Raw genomic sequence first — 19826 nt, forward strand, 5'->3', positions numbered from 1 at the left:
TCTGGAAGAACAGAATAAGGGGAGGAGAACTAATATTTACGAAGTGCCTACTACGCCCAGCCCTGATACATGTTGCTTCTGTTAATCAGTATAAGAATCTTAAAAAATAGGCTTCATTACCCCATTTGACAAATTAGGAAAGTACAGCTCTGAGAGAACAATGATTGGCCTGAGGTCTCACAGCAAGTAAGTGGGACCAGAATGTGAGCCTGCGTTTATGTCAGAGCCAAAGCTCTTTCCACTACACCACACATTACGATATCAATCAGAGGACCCAAAACTCCCCCGGTCCTAATTCTGTGTGTACGTCTTTCCTCTTAATTTATCTTAAATTTATTTAATTAAAATTAGTCCTTAGATTTACTTTCTTAACAGATTAGGTCTCAGAAATGACATCATCCCAGATAATCTTGGGGCTCTAATCAAACCACAATTCTGAAATGGCTAAATCATATAAGAATTTGAAATCTAACAGCCCTTTAACTGGCAATTTTGCCCAAGGCCACTACCAAAAATTGAAATGGAATTGAACTGATCCTGGGAGATGGAATGTTCACCATCACCCATGATGATCTTAATCTCCTGTTCATAATTTCACAAAATGAGATGAACTGATATTTTTCTGCTTGCTTGATGAGTCTCTAAACTTCTGCTCCTCCTAACCAAGCATGTTCACCCTAATACAACTCTCAGCTGGTTCCTCATTTTCCTCATTCAGGTGAAAAGGAACTCCATGGCCTACTGGCTTAAGTCACTAGGCCTGAGTAGAGGGACATGCAGATCTATATCAAATACAACCAGAAGACATTAGGAAGAGCCTTACCACTTAACAACTTCATCTAGCAAACTACTTTTCAAATTTTATGTGCATTATTTTATTAAAATAAAATGCACTGCTAGGCCCTACCCCAGAGTTTCTGATTAGCAAATCTGGGTGGGGCCCAAGATTTTTCATTTCTAACAAATTTCCAGGTGATGCTGATGCTGCTGGTCTGGGGACCACACTTTGGGAACCACTGCTTTAATACTTTCTCCAAGCATGAATAAAGCTGCCCTAATTTGCCCTAATTTTCTCCTTAACCAACCATTTTATCCTCTCTGTAGCTACAACCATGGAGGCATTTTCACAGGCAGAAAAGAAAAGTTTATTTCAAAGGTGAGAAAATGGAATGAGGTGATCCTTTTTTGTTATCCAACACAGGGAGTAAAGAGAACAGGGTCTAATTCTGATTTCCACAATTTAAGGCTGTTAAGAGTAGATGATTAACACATTAAGAAATACAGGACTCATGGGGAGAACAGATCTATTTACCCTACAGAGGAGCAGGCCAAGAGAAAAAAATTCATTCCTTTTCAAGTACATAAAGTAGGACTACAAAGGATGGTGATCAGAGGTTCTCTCTCTCCATATCTTCATTTCTTAACATTCCTGTACTTAACATCTGTAATCCTCATCTGTAAAATAGGAATGACAATATCTACTTTGTCTATCCCAACTGTGTGCTGAGAAAATAATGTATGTGAGAGAGTCTGGGAGACAACATAATGATACACAAGTATAAAATACTAACATTTCTTCTTTTTTTTAAGGCCAAAAGTTCTTCCTCTAGAGTACATGGAGGTCTAGACCCCCTAAAACAGAATGCAAAATTTTCCTGGGGAGAGAGTCCATAGTTTTCACCAGTTTCTCAAATGGGTCTCTGCTTTGTCAATCCTGACCCAGAGTTATAGTCAAGCTACTTCTAACACCATTTACCAGATACCTTCAAGGTTTTTGTCTCACTTCCAAGTAGATATGGTTCAAGCATTTATAGAGACATTGCTCCCTTCCAAGCCAAATGAGCTGCTTGAACAAATTCTTCACCTATACAAGGGATTACTTCTAGCCAAAAGAAAATCGGGTGACCAGCTGGCTGGGTACTCAAGAAAGTCAATCAGATTTCCTATGGAAAAGTACCAAGTACCACAGAGAGCTTGAGTGGGAGGAGGAAATATTAATTTGTAGAAACTTAAAAAAGGTTACTGCTGATCTCCATGCACATAAGAGGAAGTATTTTCACTTACCAGCAGGGACTAAAGAACTCTCAAGGGAAGTAAAACGTATTAATAAGGACAACCTTTAAAAGGATGAGTTCCCCAACCTTTTAGCAGTAAAACTGCCTGAACAAGGTTAAGAAAATCCTTCACATGAAAACAGCTGAGGAGCAGGGCTCCAGCAGAAATTTTCCAATGACTGATGGAATGTTAACTTGAAGGTCTACCTTGTCAATTCTCGAGACTGGAGTTCTTCAGACTTCGACCTGGCTTATTTCCCTGCTGGGAATCAGAGATGTGAGTACTGTCAGCTGCTGTCTGTGGTCTTGAGTCCTATTCTCTGAGGGATATGCGAGTCCCTTTGCTGCTGATCACTAACAAGAAGGGAGGTATTATAATTTAACTTCTCTGCTATATTTTTCCCCCGAAAGAAGATTTGAGAGCCTTGTCATATTTCCTTTGGGGGCAAGGATAGTCTCAGTGGAAATTTCATTACATTAATATGTAAACTGGAACATGAGTCAGACACTTGTTAAAGCTTTCGTAAACTGAAACTTTGGCTCAGTGTGGGAACTGGCTCCGGGCTTTCTTCTAGGGGATTAAAAGCACTCTAACATTTCACAAGTTAAGGTCTGGAAATCTATAGGCAATACACTAGAGGGTGCTCAGTGGCTCACTTTGGTGGCTAAGTGGATATCAGCGGCAGCCTACTGAAGCACTTCCAGACCAGGTCAGAAATTAATGACTTATGTGGTATCTGATAGAAAGCCTCAAGAGGTTAATCTTTGGCAAGAAAAAGACAGCTGATGAAAAAACTGAGTTATTGAAGACAAGCCCCTCCCTACTTTTTCTCATCGTTAAAAAAAAAACCCTACTGATCAAAGGTATTTTCCTGGTTTTTGAGAGAGAAGGGCCAAGAAATCGCTAAATAAGAGACATGCTGTATTGAAAACAAAGCAGAGCTGTTCTTTATTAAAGAATGTTATCTTAGGGGAAAGGGTGTAGCTCAATGGTAGAGTGTGTGCTTGGCATGCACAAGGTCCTGGGTTCAATTCCTAGAACCTCCATTAACATACGTAAATAAACCTAATTACCTACCGCCCCAAAAAAAGATTTTAAAAAGTTATCAAAAACTGGGGAAATCTTAGGTGAGCAATAGTCACACTAACTCTTTTAGGACAGTTATCTATCTTGTTCACGTAAATAAAAAGGTGAGTAGGTAAAAGTCCAGTAGGAGCTCCTCTTGAGAGGATGTGCTCAGGAGGTAAGACAGAAAGGTGTATTGCTCATGAGAATAAGAGTTACAATAAAACTTCTCTTGATTCTGAGTTGACACACTAGTCAACTGTGGAATTCTTCTGTAATATTCCTTTAGAGAAGTAACAAAGTACTTAATGTGGGCCCTCACCTAAGAAAACCAGAATTCCTGCTCCCCCTTCCTGTTATTATTACATGGCTGGAGACTCAAAAACAAGCTTAAAAGCCCAACTAGAATTATTATTTGAACCCCTTCCATTAATCTCTAACACTACATTATTTGAAATAAGCCTGTGGATGGGTAGGATTTCTTTTGATCAAATATCTTAAACTGAGCACAGGGTTCTGGAACAATATTAAGAATAACAGGAATAACTCCAACAAAAATAATAAACAATAGTTGTTATGAGAGTTGAAATGTGGGCTCGTCAGTTGGACATTTGTTAGGTCTACTATATACTCAATCTCATTATTGATGGTTATTTCTTTAAGTCCATAATTCCCTAAACACTGAAAAGAACTTGGAATATGTTATGTATAGTCCAACCAGTTTTCAATAGGGGAAAAATATACATATATATGAAAAACACAAGCTGGTATACAGACTGTAAGAAATCAGGCTAAACCGGGAAGAAAGCAGACAGGAAAATAAAGATAGTTACTGTTTTTAAATCAAAAGTTAAAATTGGATCTAAAATATTAGGTTATATGTGCTAGTTCTTATCATAATAATTATAATATTATAACCTTATTATAATTATATTAAAATATGTATCAGGCAAATAAGATATTTTGAAGAACAGTAGCAAGAGAGCTGTAGTTCCTGCCTTTTAGAAATAAACGTATGGAGAATATTTGGGGTAATATTTTGACTGGCTGGAGAAAAATGGGCAGGTAGGAGAGGAATGTCAAATTTTTTCAGAGACTTGAGGGAGCACCATTTCTACAAGTTCTGGTTTTTATCCCTTCACTATTCTTTTACCCCCATGAGAAATAAATTAAGCATCAGCTTGCAAGTAGAATGCAGAGCAATCAGAGAATAACACAATTCATGCAGGATACCAGCAGCAGTGGGGGAGCCCCAGCCCAGCACAGACAGCCAGGCAATAAGCTGATTTGGCCAGGCAGGTCTCAGACCCTCCCCAGCTTCACTCGTAATTAAAACAACAGGGGTTAAAAAAAAGAAGAAGAAGAAGAAACAAAAGAAAGCAGCAGGGGTGACCCAGGACATAGGAACTAATCAGAAATAAGAACAGTAACTGTTTTCCCAACCACAGGTCTTGGTAGAGACTTCTCACAAGTGATCCTGTCATCTGTCAGAAATGGCTGCCTCATTATCAAGAAACAGAAGGAAAAGCAAAGCAACCAAAGAACTCACCATCCACTCAGGCACGTGAAAAGCTGAGGTGCCCTCATTACCGTCCCCATTCTCCATAGTACAGGCTTGGGTAATATACGTCCTGAAGCAAAAGAAAGCTGGTTTGGAAATACCGGGGTTTTCTGAGTGCCAAAAAGTAGAACCAAATCTAGTAATTCAGAAGTTGACAATATCTAGCAGAAGCTGCATCCCCTTTCACAAAGGTTTCCTATTAAAATCAAGATCATTAATAAGTCAAATGCCTGACACGTCCCTTACTGGCCAGCTTCAAAACTGCTTCTGCTTCAAAATCAGAGCCGATGCAAAGTTCTGCACCCCGGTACTGAACTTTCTACAGGGCACTCACTGTTTAATGCTCCCCGAACACTCTAACCCCACCTCCTCTGTGGGGACTTTCTGCAGCAACAGTTAGGCTTCTGCTCTTTCCCGGTGTATAAGGCACTTGTTCATTTTCTCCCGCCCCTCAGGACACGTCATTGGAGGTGCTGATACCAAGATCAATAAAGATCGAGGTCAAGAAGACACTCCCATTTCTCGAGAGTTGCTTGATTTGGATCTGTACAGTAAACAGGTGTTTCCTTGAAATCAAGAGTTCCTTATGGCTTTCAAGTTTAAACAGCTATGCAGAAGCTCCCCATCTACTCACACCAGGGGTCTGGCACCAAACTCAGGCATATCTCAAGTTAAATTCTTATTGCACAGGAGATTCGGATGGAGCCAGGGAAGATCTCTTGCAAAATCAGAACTTAGAAGCTCTCAAGAAAGTTCTGGGACCACAACCCCCTCTGCTGGCTCCCTGTGCTATGTACAAGAAGGTCTAAGGGCCTTCAGCTGCAGAAAGATAGCTGTTTCCCTGAGGCTAGTCAGGAGCTACCACAGTGTAGGTAGGTTTAGGAGCCAGGGTTTCTGATCAAGACTAGGGCTGCCTCTTGATTTCAGACATAGAAGGTTGTGTCTCTTAACCCTCTACTCCTGTCTTACCCCATTACCCCTTTCCCTCTCCCCACTGGTTTATTATCTAAATCTGTAAGTTTACAAGGATATATTGGACATCATAGGGAATATAGCTAATATTTTAACATAACTTTAAATGGAGTATAATCTATAAAAATAGTGAATCACTACGTTATATACCTGAGATTAATATAATACTGTAAATCAACTATACTTCAATTAAAAAGAAAAAAAGACTAGTGCTGCCTCAAAGTCCCTATCCAATGCTGATTTTTACTGAGAGATCTGGTTTCAGAAACAGGATGTCAACACAGTAGTCTTACATACCATCATCTTAAGGGAAGCTGTTTCGTACTTATGTCCCTGCACCGGCTCCCTCCTCTCCACATACTTCAGAAGTTTGGAAACAAGACAAAAGTAGAAAAAAGGTGACCTAACCTATTTTACCTTCTTAGTTCATTCCTAGAGTATATTATCCAGTAAGAGTACCACAGACTTCAGGCACAAAAGAAGCTCAACAAGATATGCCTGCTCTGGTCCCCTTCAAGGACCAGGGACTCTTTACAGTGTTAATTCCCACTGCAGAGGATAATTTCTCTGGAGCTGATAGTCATAATGCTATAATTAGGATTACAGGCTCAGGGCTTTCACTGGTTAAGAGAATGGAGGACAGGAAGGTAACTTCTAGGGGAAGAGGTATTATTTTAAGATGCCAGAAAGGGCAGAATTCAAATGACTGACCCAGAGATCTACACGAGAGAGAAAGGCAATTGAAAACAGAAGGGGACTGTTGGACCAGATCAATGCAGAGGTGTCAAAGGATTAGAGATCATAGGGCAGGTCAGATGCAATGAGAACAGAGGTGGAAGTAAAGGAAGTTATGGTCCTAGAGAAGCTATGGAGAGAAGCAATTTGAGTGACAGCAAGATATAGAAAGTTGATGAAATGCAAGAGCAATTTGAGATAAGGATGTCAATTTTGATAAGGCCCTCTGAGGTCAGAGTGTCAATTTCGATAAAGCCTCAGCTCTCAGAAACCTCCAGTTACTGTCTTCTGCCTGGTCTTCCTGTTAATCCAAAATTCTTAATAAAATGAGATGTTAACACTTGTTGCCTAAATTTCCAATGATACATTCCATCTGTATTTTAAATGCAACATATCTAAAATCAAAATGATTGCCCCATCTTTCCTTTCCCCACATCCTTCAAACAAGTTTCTTCTCACTTTTCTACCATTGTTCCGTCAGTCATCTAGATATAAAAATTCAGTCGTCTTTAATTTCTCCCTTTTCTCTAGCCCCTAGAACAATCAGTTGCCAATTATTTTTGACCCTCTTACACTAAGCATCTTGTCTATCCTTCCCTCTCTATTTTCACTGCCTCCTAAAAACCCTCTATAAATCCTTTCCAGGATCTTCCACTTCATATCCCTACATACCCTGCACCCCCATATAAGATGTATTACCCACTATTTCCTGAATGTGAAGACCATTCAGCAGAGCAGCTAAGGGTACTATTTGGGAATTAAAAAGACCTAGGCTAGAACCCTGGCTGCCACTTAACCTCTCTAACCCTCTAGTTTTCTAATCTGTAGAGTGGTAATAATAATAGCCATCTTACAGTACTGATGTAAGGATTTAAAAAGTGTACATACACTAAGTATTTAATAAATGGTAGCTCTTACTTATATCATTGTTATGCTGTGTCCTTTCCCACCTCAGTGCCTTTGCTTATGCTGTTTTCTCCAATTAAAATGCATTCATTTTGCCTTCATTTCCATCATCTTCACTTATTCATATTCTCTGAGGTTCAGCTCAAATGATAGTTCTGCCATGGAAACTACCCTAAAAAAAGAAACCTCCCTTTCCTCTAACATTGTTCTTTGGTCACATCACTATTTTCACCTTTCCTCATATTACTGTTACTGTGTATGTTATCTCTCGTTAGATTCCAGGCTCTTTAGGGGCTTAGCCAGCTCTGATTTGCCTCTAGTGTCCAGCAGATAGTAAGGGCTTAAGAAACTGTCAAATTTTGTCTCCTGTATGTATACCTTATAGTACTCTGGGGTTACTTGTATAACCAATGTGTTCAATATATTTATGCCCATCTTATAGGATGTGGAACATTATTTTATATACACAGATCTTAGTTATACTACTGATAAAAACTATGACTTATTTGTGGTCCTTTTAGGGTTTTAATCCTTAATTATAATATTATGTCTGCATGAATATATAATCCATTAGATTGCATCATAATGAAGGATTTTAGGAACAAATCAAGGCCAAAATACTATTTTATGGCTAGAGTGGAACTCAATCTTTAAAAGATGTCAGTGATCAGCAAACTACTAGATTCTTGGTACTCATCAGTTATTGAGTAAATGGAAGATGACTGCCCTCATGGTAGTGTTAAAACATGGAAGAAAATAACTTTTAAATAAGACAGAATTGAGAATAAAAGAATAAGTACAAGTAAAATATGTCACTTTAGCAGGTTAAACTAAATGTCATTTTATTTGTGACATTTTGGGTTTTTTTTTTTTTAGGTAGGTTTTAACTAAAATGGACTTCATTTGAAAACTGCAGCCTTATCATACCTTTCTGTAATGACTCTGAACAAAAACAAAATAGTAGCTATTACATTTGAGAATGAAGGTCTATTAAGTGAGTAGGACTGTATAAGGCACAGGGTATGGGTGTAAGTACTAATTATAAAATTGTTTTCAATCTAATTTCATTCCACCATAATGTGCCTGAGAAGATACACCTATAGCAAGGGCAGGAGTGAGACCCCTGCATATGATTATCTATAATAATCACCCTTAATATTTAGGGGAGGAGTTTGCAACTTCAGAAGGTTACACAAACTGTATCTGTTCCTGCAGTCTTCAAGCATCACAAAAATTGACCAAATGTATGAATAGCTCAAAAGAATCTTATTTTCACTCCAAGAATCTCATTTTTACTCCAAGAAGTTCTATGTGCCAGTTGTGTTCCTACCAGTGGTGATTTGATAGTAGTATCGTTATTGAATTAATGGGGGTAAGCCAGATGACTTGCCAGAGTGAGTATATGCTTGGGGCTGGAGGGAAAAGGTCAAAAAGTTAGTAATTTCAGGGGTCAAAAAGTTAGTATTTTCAGGGGTCAAAGTCAAAAAGAACCAGGCAGTGGTGAAGAAGTAATGACAATGGTAGAAGAGTTTTAAACAGGAGGCAATAAATCTGGAGCCTAGAAAGTCATAAGGCACAGGGCAAAGAATACAAGATTGTGACCCCATCCTCTATTCCTGGCTGGTCACTAGTGGTTTTATTAGACTTTGTCAAGTCCCCTAATTACTCTCTTCTTCAGTTTCCTTATTATGAAATGAGGGGAAGGTGGGTAAGAGTGCACTGTGGAAGGTGAGAACTGGTTCCTTCCAGTTCTGACATTCAGTTTTTCTAATCCATCTGGTTTCTCTGAGGCCATAAGAAAAAGCAATAACTACTCCTTAGTCACCTGAGTTACAGCTTATTATAGAGGCTAAGGTTCCTAACCACCTGAGTTCAAAGTTCCATCGGGTCAATTATGAGGCCGGCTGAAATTGCTGGGCTTCAAATCTCCCTTGCCCAGTCACACTTGAAATGCCCATGATACTAGAGCAATTGGAGTTGTTAAGTCCTCCTCCTACTCCACAACTTAAATACTAGGCATCCTGACTCTCAGTTCCTTGGTGATCTTAAGACTCACATCCTACTGGTATTTCAGATGCCACACGGAGGCATCATCATCACTGGTAAAGACCACAGACTTTAAAGTTGGGTAGGCTTGGGTTTAAAGGCTAGCTTCATCACTTACTAACTGTGCATCTTTGGGTAAAATACATAACTTTTTGAGCCTTTGCTTCCTCATCTGTAAAACAGGATAATAAAACCTTCCTCACATTGACATTGTAAAATTTAAACAATACACATAACTACATAGAAAGCACTTAGTATAGTGTCAGGAAGCTATTTTGTCCAAAACCAGACATAGTAGAGTAGTACCAGACTGGTTTGAATCTTGATTCATCACTTACTAACTGTGTAATCTTAGGCAAATTATGTATCCTCCCTGTGCCTCAGTTTTCTCATCTGTAAAATAGGGACATTGAGACTCTACCTTATAGGACTGCTGAGAGGGTCAAATAAACTAACATACATAAAGTACTTAGAACAGTGCCTGGGACTTGTCAGTGTTATTTTAAATTGATTATTATTATAATGTGACATGTATATCCACCAACACATCCAAATTCATATTCCCTTATATATGGTGAGTTCATTCAATCGAATCACAAATATTTACTATCAAGTGCCAGATAGCATAGAAAGACAGTCCTTGCTTAAAGTCTAGGAAGAGAGATAGGCAACTGAATAATTATAATAAAAATGTGAAAAACGATAAGCTAAGTACAGGGTGCTATGGGAGTGTCTGGCAAGGGTACTAATCATGTGTGCTGGGAGTGCCACATCAAAGAAGCTCCATTTAAGCTGAAAGGTAATGGATGAGTAGTGGGTACCTGGTGTGCATTTGGTGAGGAGTGGGAGGGAAAGAATAGAAAGAAGAACACGTACCCCACATTGTCTCTTACAGTATGTCCTACCTTCTTCATACCAGCTGTCAAAAGCTTGACCATCATCATTTCCATCTAAATCAGTGCTGCCTAAACTTGAATGTGCCCACAAATTACATGGAGATCTTGTTAAAATGCAGATTCTGATTTAGTAAGTCTGGAGTAGATCCCAAGAGTTTACATTTTTAACAGCTCTCAGATAATGCCGATACTGCTGGGACTACACCTTAACAAGTCCTACATAACTCCATCTCTGTAATGGCCTATTTCCGTTTGTTAAATTACCTTATTTATACATGATTATCATCAGCACAAATATTTGAAAATCTGATCTCTTCACTTCCTTGTTCAAATGCCTTAGTAACTCCCCACTGTCTTCAAAATAAAATCCCAACTCCTTAGCATGACACACAAGACCCTTCATGACTTAGCCTCTGCATATTTCCTGAGCCTCAGCCCTCGGCTCTGAATTCCCCCACATCCCCACTCTGAACACACACACACACACACACACACACACAAAATGCATACACAAACACACATCTTGCAAAATTTAGTTTAGTTCTAGCTTCCCTCAGTACATATTTGCAGTTCCTGGTCTAGGTTAAGAATCAATTCTACGAGTTACTGAGTAATCGCCCAGACTGATCTCTGTCATAGTACGTATCAGTGTTGATACTATAATCAATCAGTTATCTCTTTCTACACTAGAACTGCAAGCAATCTGAGGGAAGAGATTAGGCGTCTCATTCCTATGTTCCAAGCACGTAGCAAACAACTAATGAATATGTGCTGAATGGGGGGAAAAAAAAAGCCTTAATCAAAGAATAGTTCTACATATCTATCAAAATTCATCAAATTGTACAACTGAAATACGTGTAGTTTACCGTACAGGAACCACACCACAATAAAGGTGTTAAAAAAAAAAACCCAAACAACCCCTTAATCCCCCCAAATTAAAAAAAAAACAACATTAAGACAGATCATAGGAATTATCCAAAATATACACACATAGGAAATAAAGAGTTGGGGAGTGGGGAGGAAGGAATAGTTCACTCAGAGTAAAGCCTAAAATGAATAAAATACATAACAGTCACCTGAAGAGTAAAAGCTATACACCAGCCTCCAGGACATTTTTTTATGGCCTTTATTTTGTTGAGACACATTTCCTCAATACCCATTTTGTTGAGAGTTTTTATTATGAATGGATGTTGAACTTACCAGATGCTTTTTCTGTATCTATTGAGATAATTACATAATATTTATCCTTCATTTTGTTAATATGGTTATCACATTGATTGATTTGTGGATATTGAATCATCCTTTCATCTCTAGAATAAATTCCATTTGATCATGGTGTATGATCCTTTTAATGTACTGTTAAATTTGCTAATATTTTGTTGAGGATTTTTGCATCTATGTTGATCAGAAATACTAGCTTATAACATTTTTTTGTGGTAAAATATACATAAGATTTACCATTTTAACCATTTTAAAGTGTACAATTCAGTGGCAATAAGTATATTCACATTGTTGTGCAACCCTAACCACCATCTATCCCCAGGATTTTTCATTACCCCAAACTGAAACTCAGTACTCATTAAACAATGACTCCTCATTCCCCATCTCCCCCAGCCCCTGGTAACCACTATTCTACTTTCTGTCTCATTGAATTTGGCTAGATACCTCATATAAGTGGAATCATACAATATTTGTTCTTTTGTGTCTGGCTTATTTCACTTAGTATAAAGCTCCATCCAGATTATAGTATGTATCAGAATTTCATTCCTTTTTAAGGCTGAATAATTTTCCATTGTACATACATAACACATATTGTTTATCTATTATTCATCCGTCAATGGACACTGGGGTTATTTCTAACTTTTAGCTATTGTGAATGCTGTTATGAACATAAGTGTACAAGTATCTGTTCAAGGCCCTACTTTCAATTATTTTGGGCATATACTCAAAAGTGGGATTGCTGGGTCATCTGGTAATTTTTGTTTAATTTTTTGAGTAACCACCATACTATTTTCTACAGAAATGGCACCATTTACATTCTCATCAGCAATGCACAAGGATTCCAACTTGGAGAAACTGGAACCCTTTTGCGCTGCCAAACACTTTTATGCTTACTGGCCATTTGAATATCCTCTTATGTGAAGTGGCCCTTCAAGTATTTTGCCAATTTTTCTATCGGGTTGTCAGTCTTTCCCTTTTTGATCTGTTTAAGTAATTTATATATTCTGGTTATGAGTCCTTCACAAATATCTCCCATTCTGTGGCTTGCTTTCCCACATTTACTGTTGTCTTTTAAAAATTTTTTTATTTTGAAATAATTTTAGACTTAGAAAAAATTTGTAAAAATAGTGCATGAAGTTCCCACATACACTTCAACCAAGTTGTTCTAATGTCAATATCTTGTAAAACCAGGGTAATGATCAAAACTAATAAATTAACATTGGTATAATACTACTAACTAAGTTACAGACTTTATTTGGGTTTCAAAAGTTTCTCCACTAGCATTCTTTTTTAGTTCTGGGGTCCAATCCAGGATCCCACATTGCATTTGGTTGTCACGTCTCCTTGGTCTCCTCTACTCCATGACAGTTCCTTAGTCTTTCCTTTTCTTTCATCACCCTGACAACAGTAGTTGACTGAATCCTGAAATAAACTATGCACTAACTGGATTGGAAACAGAACAAAACAAAAACCTTTATATTATCTATTTATCTTTTTTGATCAAATTTAGTCCCTTCCCCCAGTTTTATTGAGATATAATAGACATATAACATTGTATTAGTATAAGGTATACAACATAATGATTTTGATATATGTATATATTCCAAAATGACTGCTATCGTAAGTCTAGATAACATCCATCACCCCACATAGTTACAAATATTTTTCTTGTGATGTTATCTACTCATCTCTTTTGATTAATTTTAGTACAATGGAGATACCAATTTTACACATTAATAAAGACAATATTAAAAAATAATAATACTTTTAAAGATCAGCTAATTCAGTGTCCTTATTTTAAGGATAAAGAAGTGAAGACCTAGAGAAATTACTTACCCAAAGTCTTACAGTACTTCCTTTCCCCACTGATTTTATTTGGAAGGTGATACCTATTGTTTGTGACTTTTAATATATTTTGGGGGTGCTTTATTTGCCTCAAGTGTTCAGAGACCCTCTCTTACTAACATGAACTAAGTGTCTCTATTTCCATTAAGAGATCCACAGGGCCTAAACAGCTCCCCAATTGCTGGTCTGTTTTCTAATTTTTATGGAATGAATGTACTGCCCTTAAAAAATAGAAATTAAAAAAAAAAAAAAACATGGTAGACAGAATAGTGGCCCCCACCCTCCCACACACACACCAAGATGTCCATGTTCTAATCTTTAAAGCCTGTGAATACATAGCATGGGTAAGGCTGCAGATGGAATTAAAGTTGCTAGTTGGTTGACCTTGAGAGAGGGAGATTATCCTGAATTATCCAAGTGGGCCCAATATAATCAAAAGGTTCCTTATACTTGAAGAGGGAGGCAGAGAGTGAGAGCCAGAGACAGATTTGAAGATGCTACACTACTGGCTTTGAGGATGCTGGAAGGGGCCACAAGCCAAGGAATCCTGACTGCTCCTAGAAGATGAAAAATGCAAGGAAATGGATTCTCCTCTAGAGCCTCCAGAAGGAATACAGTCCTGATGACATCTTATTTTAGTTCACTGAGACCCATTTTGGACGTTTGATCTCCAGAACTATAATTAAACACATTTATATTATTATAAGCCACGGAAAATTAATACATGAAGGTCCTAAAATTTTAAGGGGAGGGGAGGAGATTGTTTGGTCTTAAATACCTCATTTTCAGCTAACTACTCATGCATGCTTAGTTTGTAACATTTTCATAAATTAAAAAATTCTGCACATTACCATGACTAACATTTTTTAAAGTGCTTTGGAATAAGAGTCCATTCTTACTGAATCCTTATTTTGTATAAAAACACTGTTAATGAGAGAGAATGTTAAGATGTGACTGGAGAGGTAGGCAGAACTGCCTGATCATGTAGGGTTTACAGGCTACAGAAAAGTTTTAATTTTATTCTAAGAATAATGAGAAGTTACTGAAAATTTATGTTTTTACAAGATCATCATGGCTGTTTAAAAAGAAAAAAAAGAACATGAATGGAAATGAGAAAACAGGTCATTAAACATATGAGTGAAATAAAATCAAGCCCATTAAAAAAGGTAAAAAAAATAAAAATAAAATATATAAGGGATGATGATAGCTTGAATGAGGATGATGGTAGTACATGGATTTAAGACATACATGTTGGTGGTTGACTCTACTGGACTTGATAGCAAACTGAATATGAAGGGTGAGGAGGATGTCAAGAATGAGCATTAGGTTTCTGGCTCCAGCAACTGATTAAATAGGAATGCAATTGATTCAAATGTGTAAGAATAAAGGGAAAATAGATGTGGGAAGAATATCAGGACTTCAATTTTGGTCATGTTCAGTTTGAGACGTCTATGAGATATCCAAGTGGAATTGAAACAGCAACTGAATACCGAGTTTGGAGCTCAGAGGAAAGTCTAGACTAACAACATAAAATTGAGAGTTACCGATCTCATGCATTTCTATAATTTAAATCCCATGTATATGTAGATATACAAAACCATGGAAATGGATAAAAATTGCCTAGAGAGAAGAAAAAAACAAACAGGATTCAAGTCTGAGCCCTGATCCACAATCCACCATACAGGGTGGAAGAAAAAGAAAAGCCAGCAACTGAAATCTAAGAAGCAGCCATCAGAAAATAAAGAGGAAAATCCAAAGAGAACGGTGTCACTGAAATCAAGAAAAGAGATTATTTCAAGAAGTAAAAAGTGGTCGGCTATTCCAAAGACTGCTGAGTTGTTTAATAAGATGACAGCTGAAAACAGTTTTTAGGATTTGGCAACATGGAAGTTTTGGTGACTTGAGGGAGAAATGGGGGTGAAAGCAGGATTAGGCAAAACTGAAGAATGACTGCAAGGTTAAGTAGGAGTGACAGTTTGAAGAGACAAGTCTTTTGAAAAACTGGGTTGTGAAGGAGAGCAGAGAGGTATGGAAATAACAAAAGAGGGATTACGAGTCAAAGGAAATTGCATGTGTGTGTGCGCTTTTGTTCACAAGATGGCTTTTGTTCACAAGATGGTTACTAGAGCTTGACTGAACTCTGAAAGAAGTGATCCAACGAGGGGGAAGATGAAAAAATGTGTGTGTGTGTGTGTGTGTGTGTGTGTGTGTGTGTGTGTGTGTGTCCCCGCGCGCATGCGCACAGGCTCTTAAAAGTATAAATAAAGGAAGGAGAGAAGTAAATAGGGTTGCCAGATAAAATTCATGACATCCAGATATATCTGAATTTCAGATAAACAAAAAACAATTTTTCAGCATAAGTGGGTCCCAAATATTGCACGGGACATGATTATACTAAAAACTATTCGTGGTTATCTGAATTTTAAATTTAACTGTGCATTGCATTGTTGTTTTTGCCAAATTTTAACAGCCTTAGGGGTATATCAAGAAGAAACGTCTCTGAGAAGATAAAAGAGAATGGGATCCAGGGCACAAGAAGCTATTCCCGGTTAGGATTAGGAATATGTCTTCCTCTGTTATAGAAAGAAAAAAGAAGGAATAGATGTAGCAGATTTACAGATGATGGTAATAAGATGAGGGAATTCACATCTAAGAGGTTCCCCCCACCAATAATGAGTTATGACATAACATTCATTAGGGGTAGGTGGAGAGGAAGGGCTGTAGGAGAGTTGAGAAGCATTAATTGGTTTATAGTAATTTAAAAACAGACAACCAGCAACCACTGAAAGTTTCTAAATAGGGCAGTAATATCTCTGCAGAGTGACATGATAAAAATATGCAACAGGAAGATGCAGTCAAGGAAGAATGTGGCTAAAGGAAATGAGAGCAACTTTAAGATCAGTCTTAAAGATGGTCAAAGTCTGGATTTCCAGATTATGACTGTAAGAATGAAAAAGAAAGGACAAATTTGAGAAATTACCTAAAGGAAAAAAAAGCAAGATCTAGACAAAGATCTGGATGCAGAGCTGAAGAGAATGTTCCTATAATATATATATATATATGAGAAGCCATTTTTAACATAGTACATTCAAATTCCATGCATTCAGCATCTTTCACCATTACTGCTTTTGTGATAATAATCCCTATGATTATTTCTCTCTACCTGACACTTTTCTGCCAAAAATTTCTCTCTGCTTTTCAAAATTCTTTGCCTTTTCACCTTTCCCTATGAAAGTCAAATAGGAAATATTCTAATGAGTTCCAAAGCAAATCAATCAAGCATAACTATGATTAGGAAGCAGATCTTTTTACATCCAAGGTCAGGATATAATATATTTAAGAGATTCCTAATAGGAAGCAAAAATTATCCTAGAATCTGAACATTAGAGAAAACCTACTAAGTGGATTGCCACCCACCGTCCTCCATGTAATAGATAAATCACTGTCTAGCAGCCAAGTTTTGAAAATTGTGTTGATGCCTGAGCTAATGTCAGTAAGATACTTATTTTTTTTTTTTAATTTTTGGGAGGAGGAGATAATTTGGTTTATTTATTTATTTTTTAATGGAGGTACTGCGGATTGAACCCAGGACCTCATGCATTCTAAGCATGTGCCCTACCAGTGAGCTGTAATCCTCCCCTGTAAGATACTTTGAAGTCTTTGAAGGAAAAAATATATAAAATACAGTAGATTCTTACTATTCATGGTAGTTATATTCTAATAAAGTCACCACAAACACTAAATTAGCCAATAACTGAAGCACTGCTCCTGGTCACATTTTGTCAAATGACCAACAGATAACCTTGTTTTATGTATGCTTCTGTTTAAAGACATCTTATTCAATGTATATTGTAGATTTGTTAACATTGAACTCACAGCCAACAGCATCATAACTCACAGCTGAATGAAGCTTATCTCACACACATTTTCTCTACAAAGCACATCACAGCATTTTTTTGTGCTTAGAAACACTAGACAGCACTTCAGCGCTGCATTTAGGAGACATTTTAAACAGTGAAATCATCAAGAAAAAGCACAAAAATGCAAAAAAAAAAAAAAAAAAAGAAAGAAAGAAAGAAAAAAGTGGCAGTAAATAGACCATGTAAAGAACACCTGGATGAGAGTATGAGAGTTTTAAACAAGAAAGCAGAGCATTGCCTTGTTTGACCTCAACTGAAAACATACATGTTAGGTGACTCAAATGTTTTGCCACTCTGTGCTGTCCACAGATGACCACTGAAAGGGCCACAAGTATTGATTCTGAGATTAAAATAAATGTTAGCAAGTACTCAAATTTGCAAATGCAGAATCTGGAATAATGGGGATCGACTGTGCTATTTGATTTCTCTTGCTCCAAGTGATTCCAAAGCACATTTGCTCCAATTTTAAAGCTTACAGCTAACTCTTGCCTACACTTGCTGTAAATGCCTCCTTAAGTTCATAAATCAACCTAATTTTGCTTCTAAGTGCAGTTCTCTGCAAGATAAGGATGCTCTAGCCAAAATCTTCTGCCCAGTCTAGCAGTGACTGAGAAAGTGGAAGAGACTTCAATCTTCTTAAAGCAATGCTGTCATTGTAGTGCCAACAGGAGTCTACACCTGGTTGCAAGAGAAGGTCTTACACAATAAAGACTCCTAAGGGTCTGTATTCAGACATGCAAGACTATCACTGCCAAACACTCTTGCCTATGCTTGTGCTGCTCTGCTGCTGAAAGCCACCCAGGCACACAGATAGGTCAATACTACCTAGTAATTGTGCCATGCTTCCCTACTCAACTCCCCTTTCCCATCTCCATACTGGCTGTCAAATGTTTTCTATTCTTGGCTCAAATGCCCAACTATAATATCTATACTCTCAGTACATATATTCCTATTTCAGAAAAAACTAAAACCATTAGATGGAAATTTTTTTCAACTTCCTGATACCAGGGCCTACAACCTCACACACAGCTATCATCTGTCGCCTCTTACCTACCCTCTCCATTTTAATGGAAGAGAATTCCATTCCTTGAGGCAATGGACTAAACTGTATTCCTCAAAATTCATATGTTGAAGCCCTAACTCCCAATGTGACTATATTTGTAAATAGGGCCTTTAGAGAAGTAATTAAGGTTAAATGAGGTCATTAAGGGTAGGTTTCTAATCTCGTGGGATATTGCCTTTATATGGAGAGGAAGAGACACCATAGACCACTCTCTATCTACAGTGCACAGGGAAAATGTAATGTGAGGACACAGGGAGAAGGCAGCCATCTATAAACCAGAAACCTCATCAGAAACCAACCCTGATAGCCCCCTTGATCTTGGTCTCCCAGGTTTCAGAACCGTGAGAAAATAAATTTGTGTTGTTTAAGCCACCTAGTCTGTTTTATTTTGTTACAGAGCCTGAGTAGACTAACATACCATCTAAATCTAATCCCTCCAGCCAATGGTCTGGATCAGATTCTCTCATCTTCTCAGGGACTGTTCTCTATCAATTACCCCCTCTCACTCATGTTCCTTCAACCTGTCACCCCTCACCCCCCCGGCCACTGACTTCTTCCCATCAGGACAGAATATGTTCAGGTTTCTCCTATCCCAAAAATGAATAAATTTCCACCTTTATCTCTCAGCTACTGCTCTCTGTACTTACCTTCAGAGCAAAACTCCTGGGCTTTCTAAACTCACTATATCCCTAATGTTTTACTAACTATTTATTCACTCCTCAGTCTACTACAGTCTGGCTCCTGCCAATCCACTGAAACTATCAGTGCCCAATAGTCCTTGATGCAAAATCTAATAGAGACTTCTCGGCTTACTTTACCTCTCATAATTTTGACACTGTTAATACCTTTTCCTTGTAAGACTCTCTTCCCTTGGCTTTTCTGATATTATACCACTCTTTTCTTTGATCTCCAGGATAACTTCCTTTTCATTTTCCTTTGTAGCTTTTTTTTTTTTTTTAAACTTCTGGTCCCTTAAATGTAGGAGTTCTTGGGAGATTCTGATCTCTGTTTCTTCTTCTCTCAAAACATTCTCCTATACATATCCATGGCTTTGTTTACTATTAAGATGCAGATAAATTCCGAAACTCTATCCAGCACTTTCTGAGCTTCAGTTCTATCTAAATAGACAATGACCTACTAGATGGCTTTACTCTATGCTGTTCCCATAGGCACATCCAACTCAACATATCTAAAATTACTCACTTACATATTCTAAGGGAGATAAAAAATAAGTAAACAAATAAATGAAATCATTTTTGGTAAGTGTTATAAAGGAAATGAGCAAGAAGCTAAAGCAAAGTATAAAAGGAACAAACTACCTTCAACAGAATGATCCAGGAAGACATTTTAAAAGTGATAACACTTGAGCTAAGACCAGAATAATGAGAGAAAGCTTGTTCTATAAAAGGAAGGAAATAGTTATTAGAAAGACTCCAATGTAAGAGAGACCTTGGTACGTTAAGGAATGGAAGGAAAAATTGCACGTCGACAATTTTGTGACTGAAAGGAAGAATGAGGTTGCAAAGAAAGGCAAAGGCCTA

The 19826-nt window shown here is 37.6% G+C and overlaps 1 protein-coding gene and 1 long non-coding RNA gene across 5 annotated transcripts in view; one reads left to right on the top strand and one right to left on the bottom strand.

Moving 5' to 3' along the window:
- AHCYL2 (adenosylhomocysteinase like 2) overlaps nucleotides 1-19826 on the bottom strand; it is a 143466-nt gene that overhangs the window by 44724 nt on the left and 78916 nt on the right. Inside the window, exon 1 of one of the 4 annotated variants that reach the window (XM_031455347.2) lies at nucleotides 4670-5259. The exons of 2 other annotated variants lie outside the window; for them this stretch is intronic. In XM_031455347.2, the coding sequence (XP_031311207.1) occupies nucleotides 4670-4726 (57 nt within the window). In that variant the 5' untranslated portion in view covers nucleotides 4727-5259. Of the gene's footprint in view, nucleotides 1-4669; nucleotides 5260-19826 lie in introns of those variants that run through there. One more of the 4 variants, XM_031455349.2, reaches the window with a different exon arrangement.
- LOC135321661 (uncharacterized) lies at nucleotides 1987-5193 on the top strand. The gene is made up of 2 exons (XR_010381600.1): nucleotides 1987-2331; nucleotides 4569-5193. It is a non-coding gene; the product is annotated as an uncharacterized LOC135321661 (long non-coding RNA).

The sequence above is a fragment of the Camelus dromedarius genome, chromosome 7 (genome assembly GCF_036321535.1).
Source record: "Camelus dromedarius isolate mCamDro1 chromosome 7, mCamDro1.pat, whole genome shotgun sequence".
Taxonomy (NCBI): Eukaryota; Metazoa; Chordata; class Mammalia; order Artiodactyla; family Camelidae; genus Camelus; species Camelus dromedarius.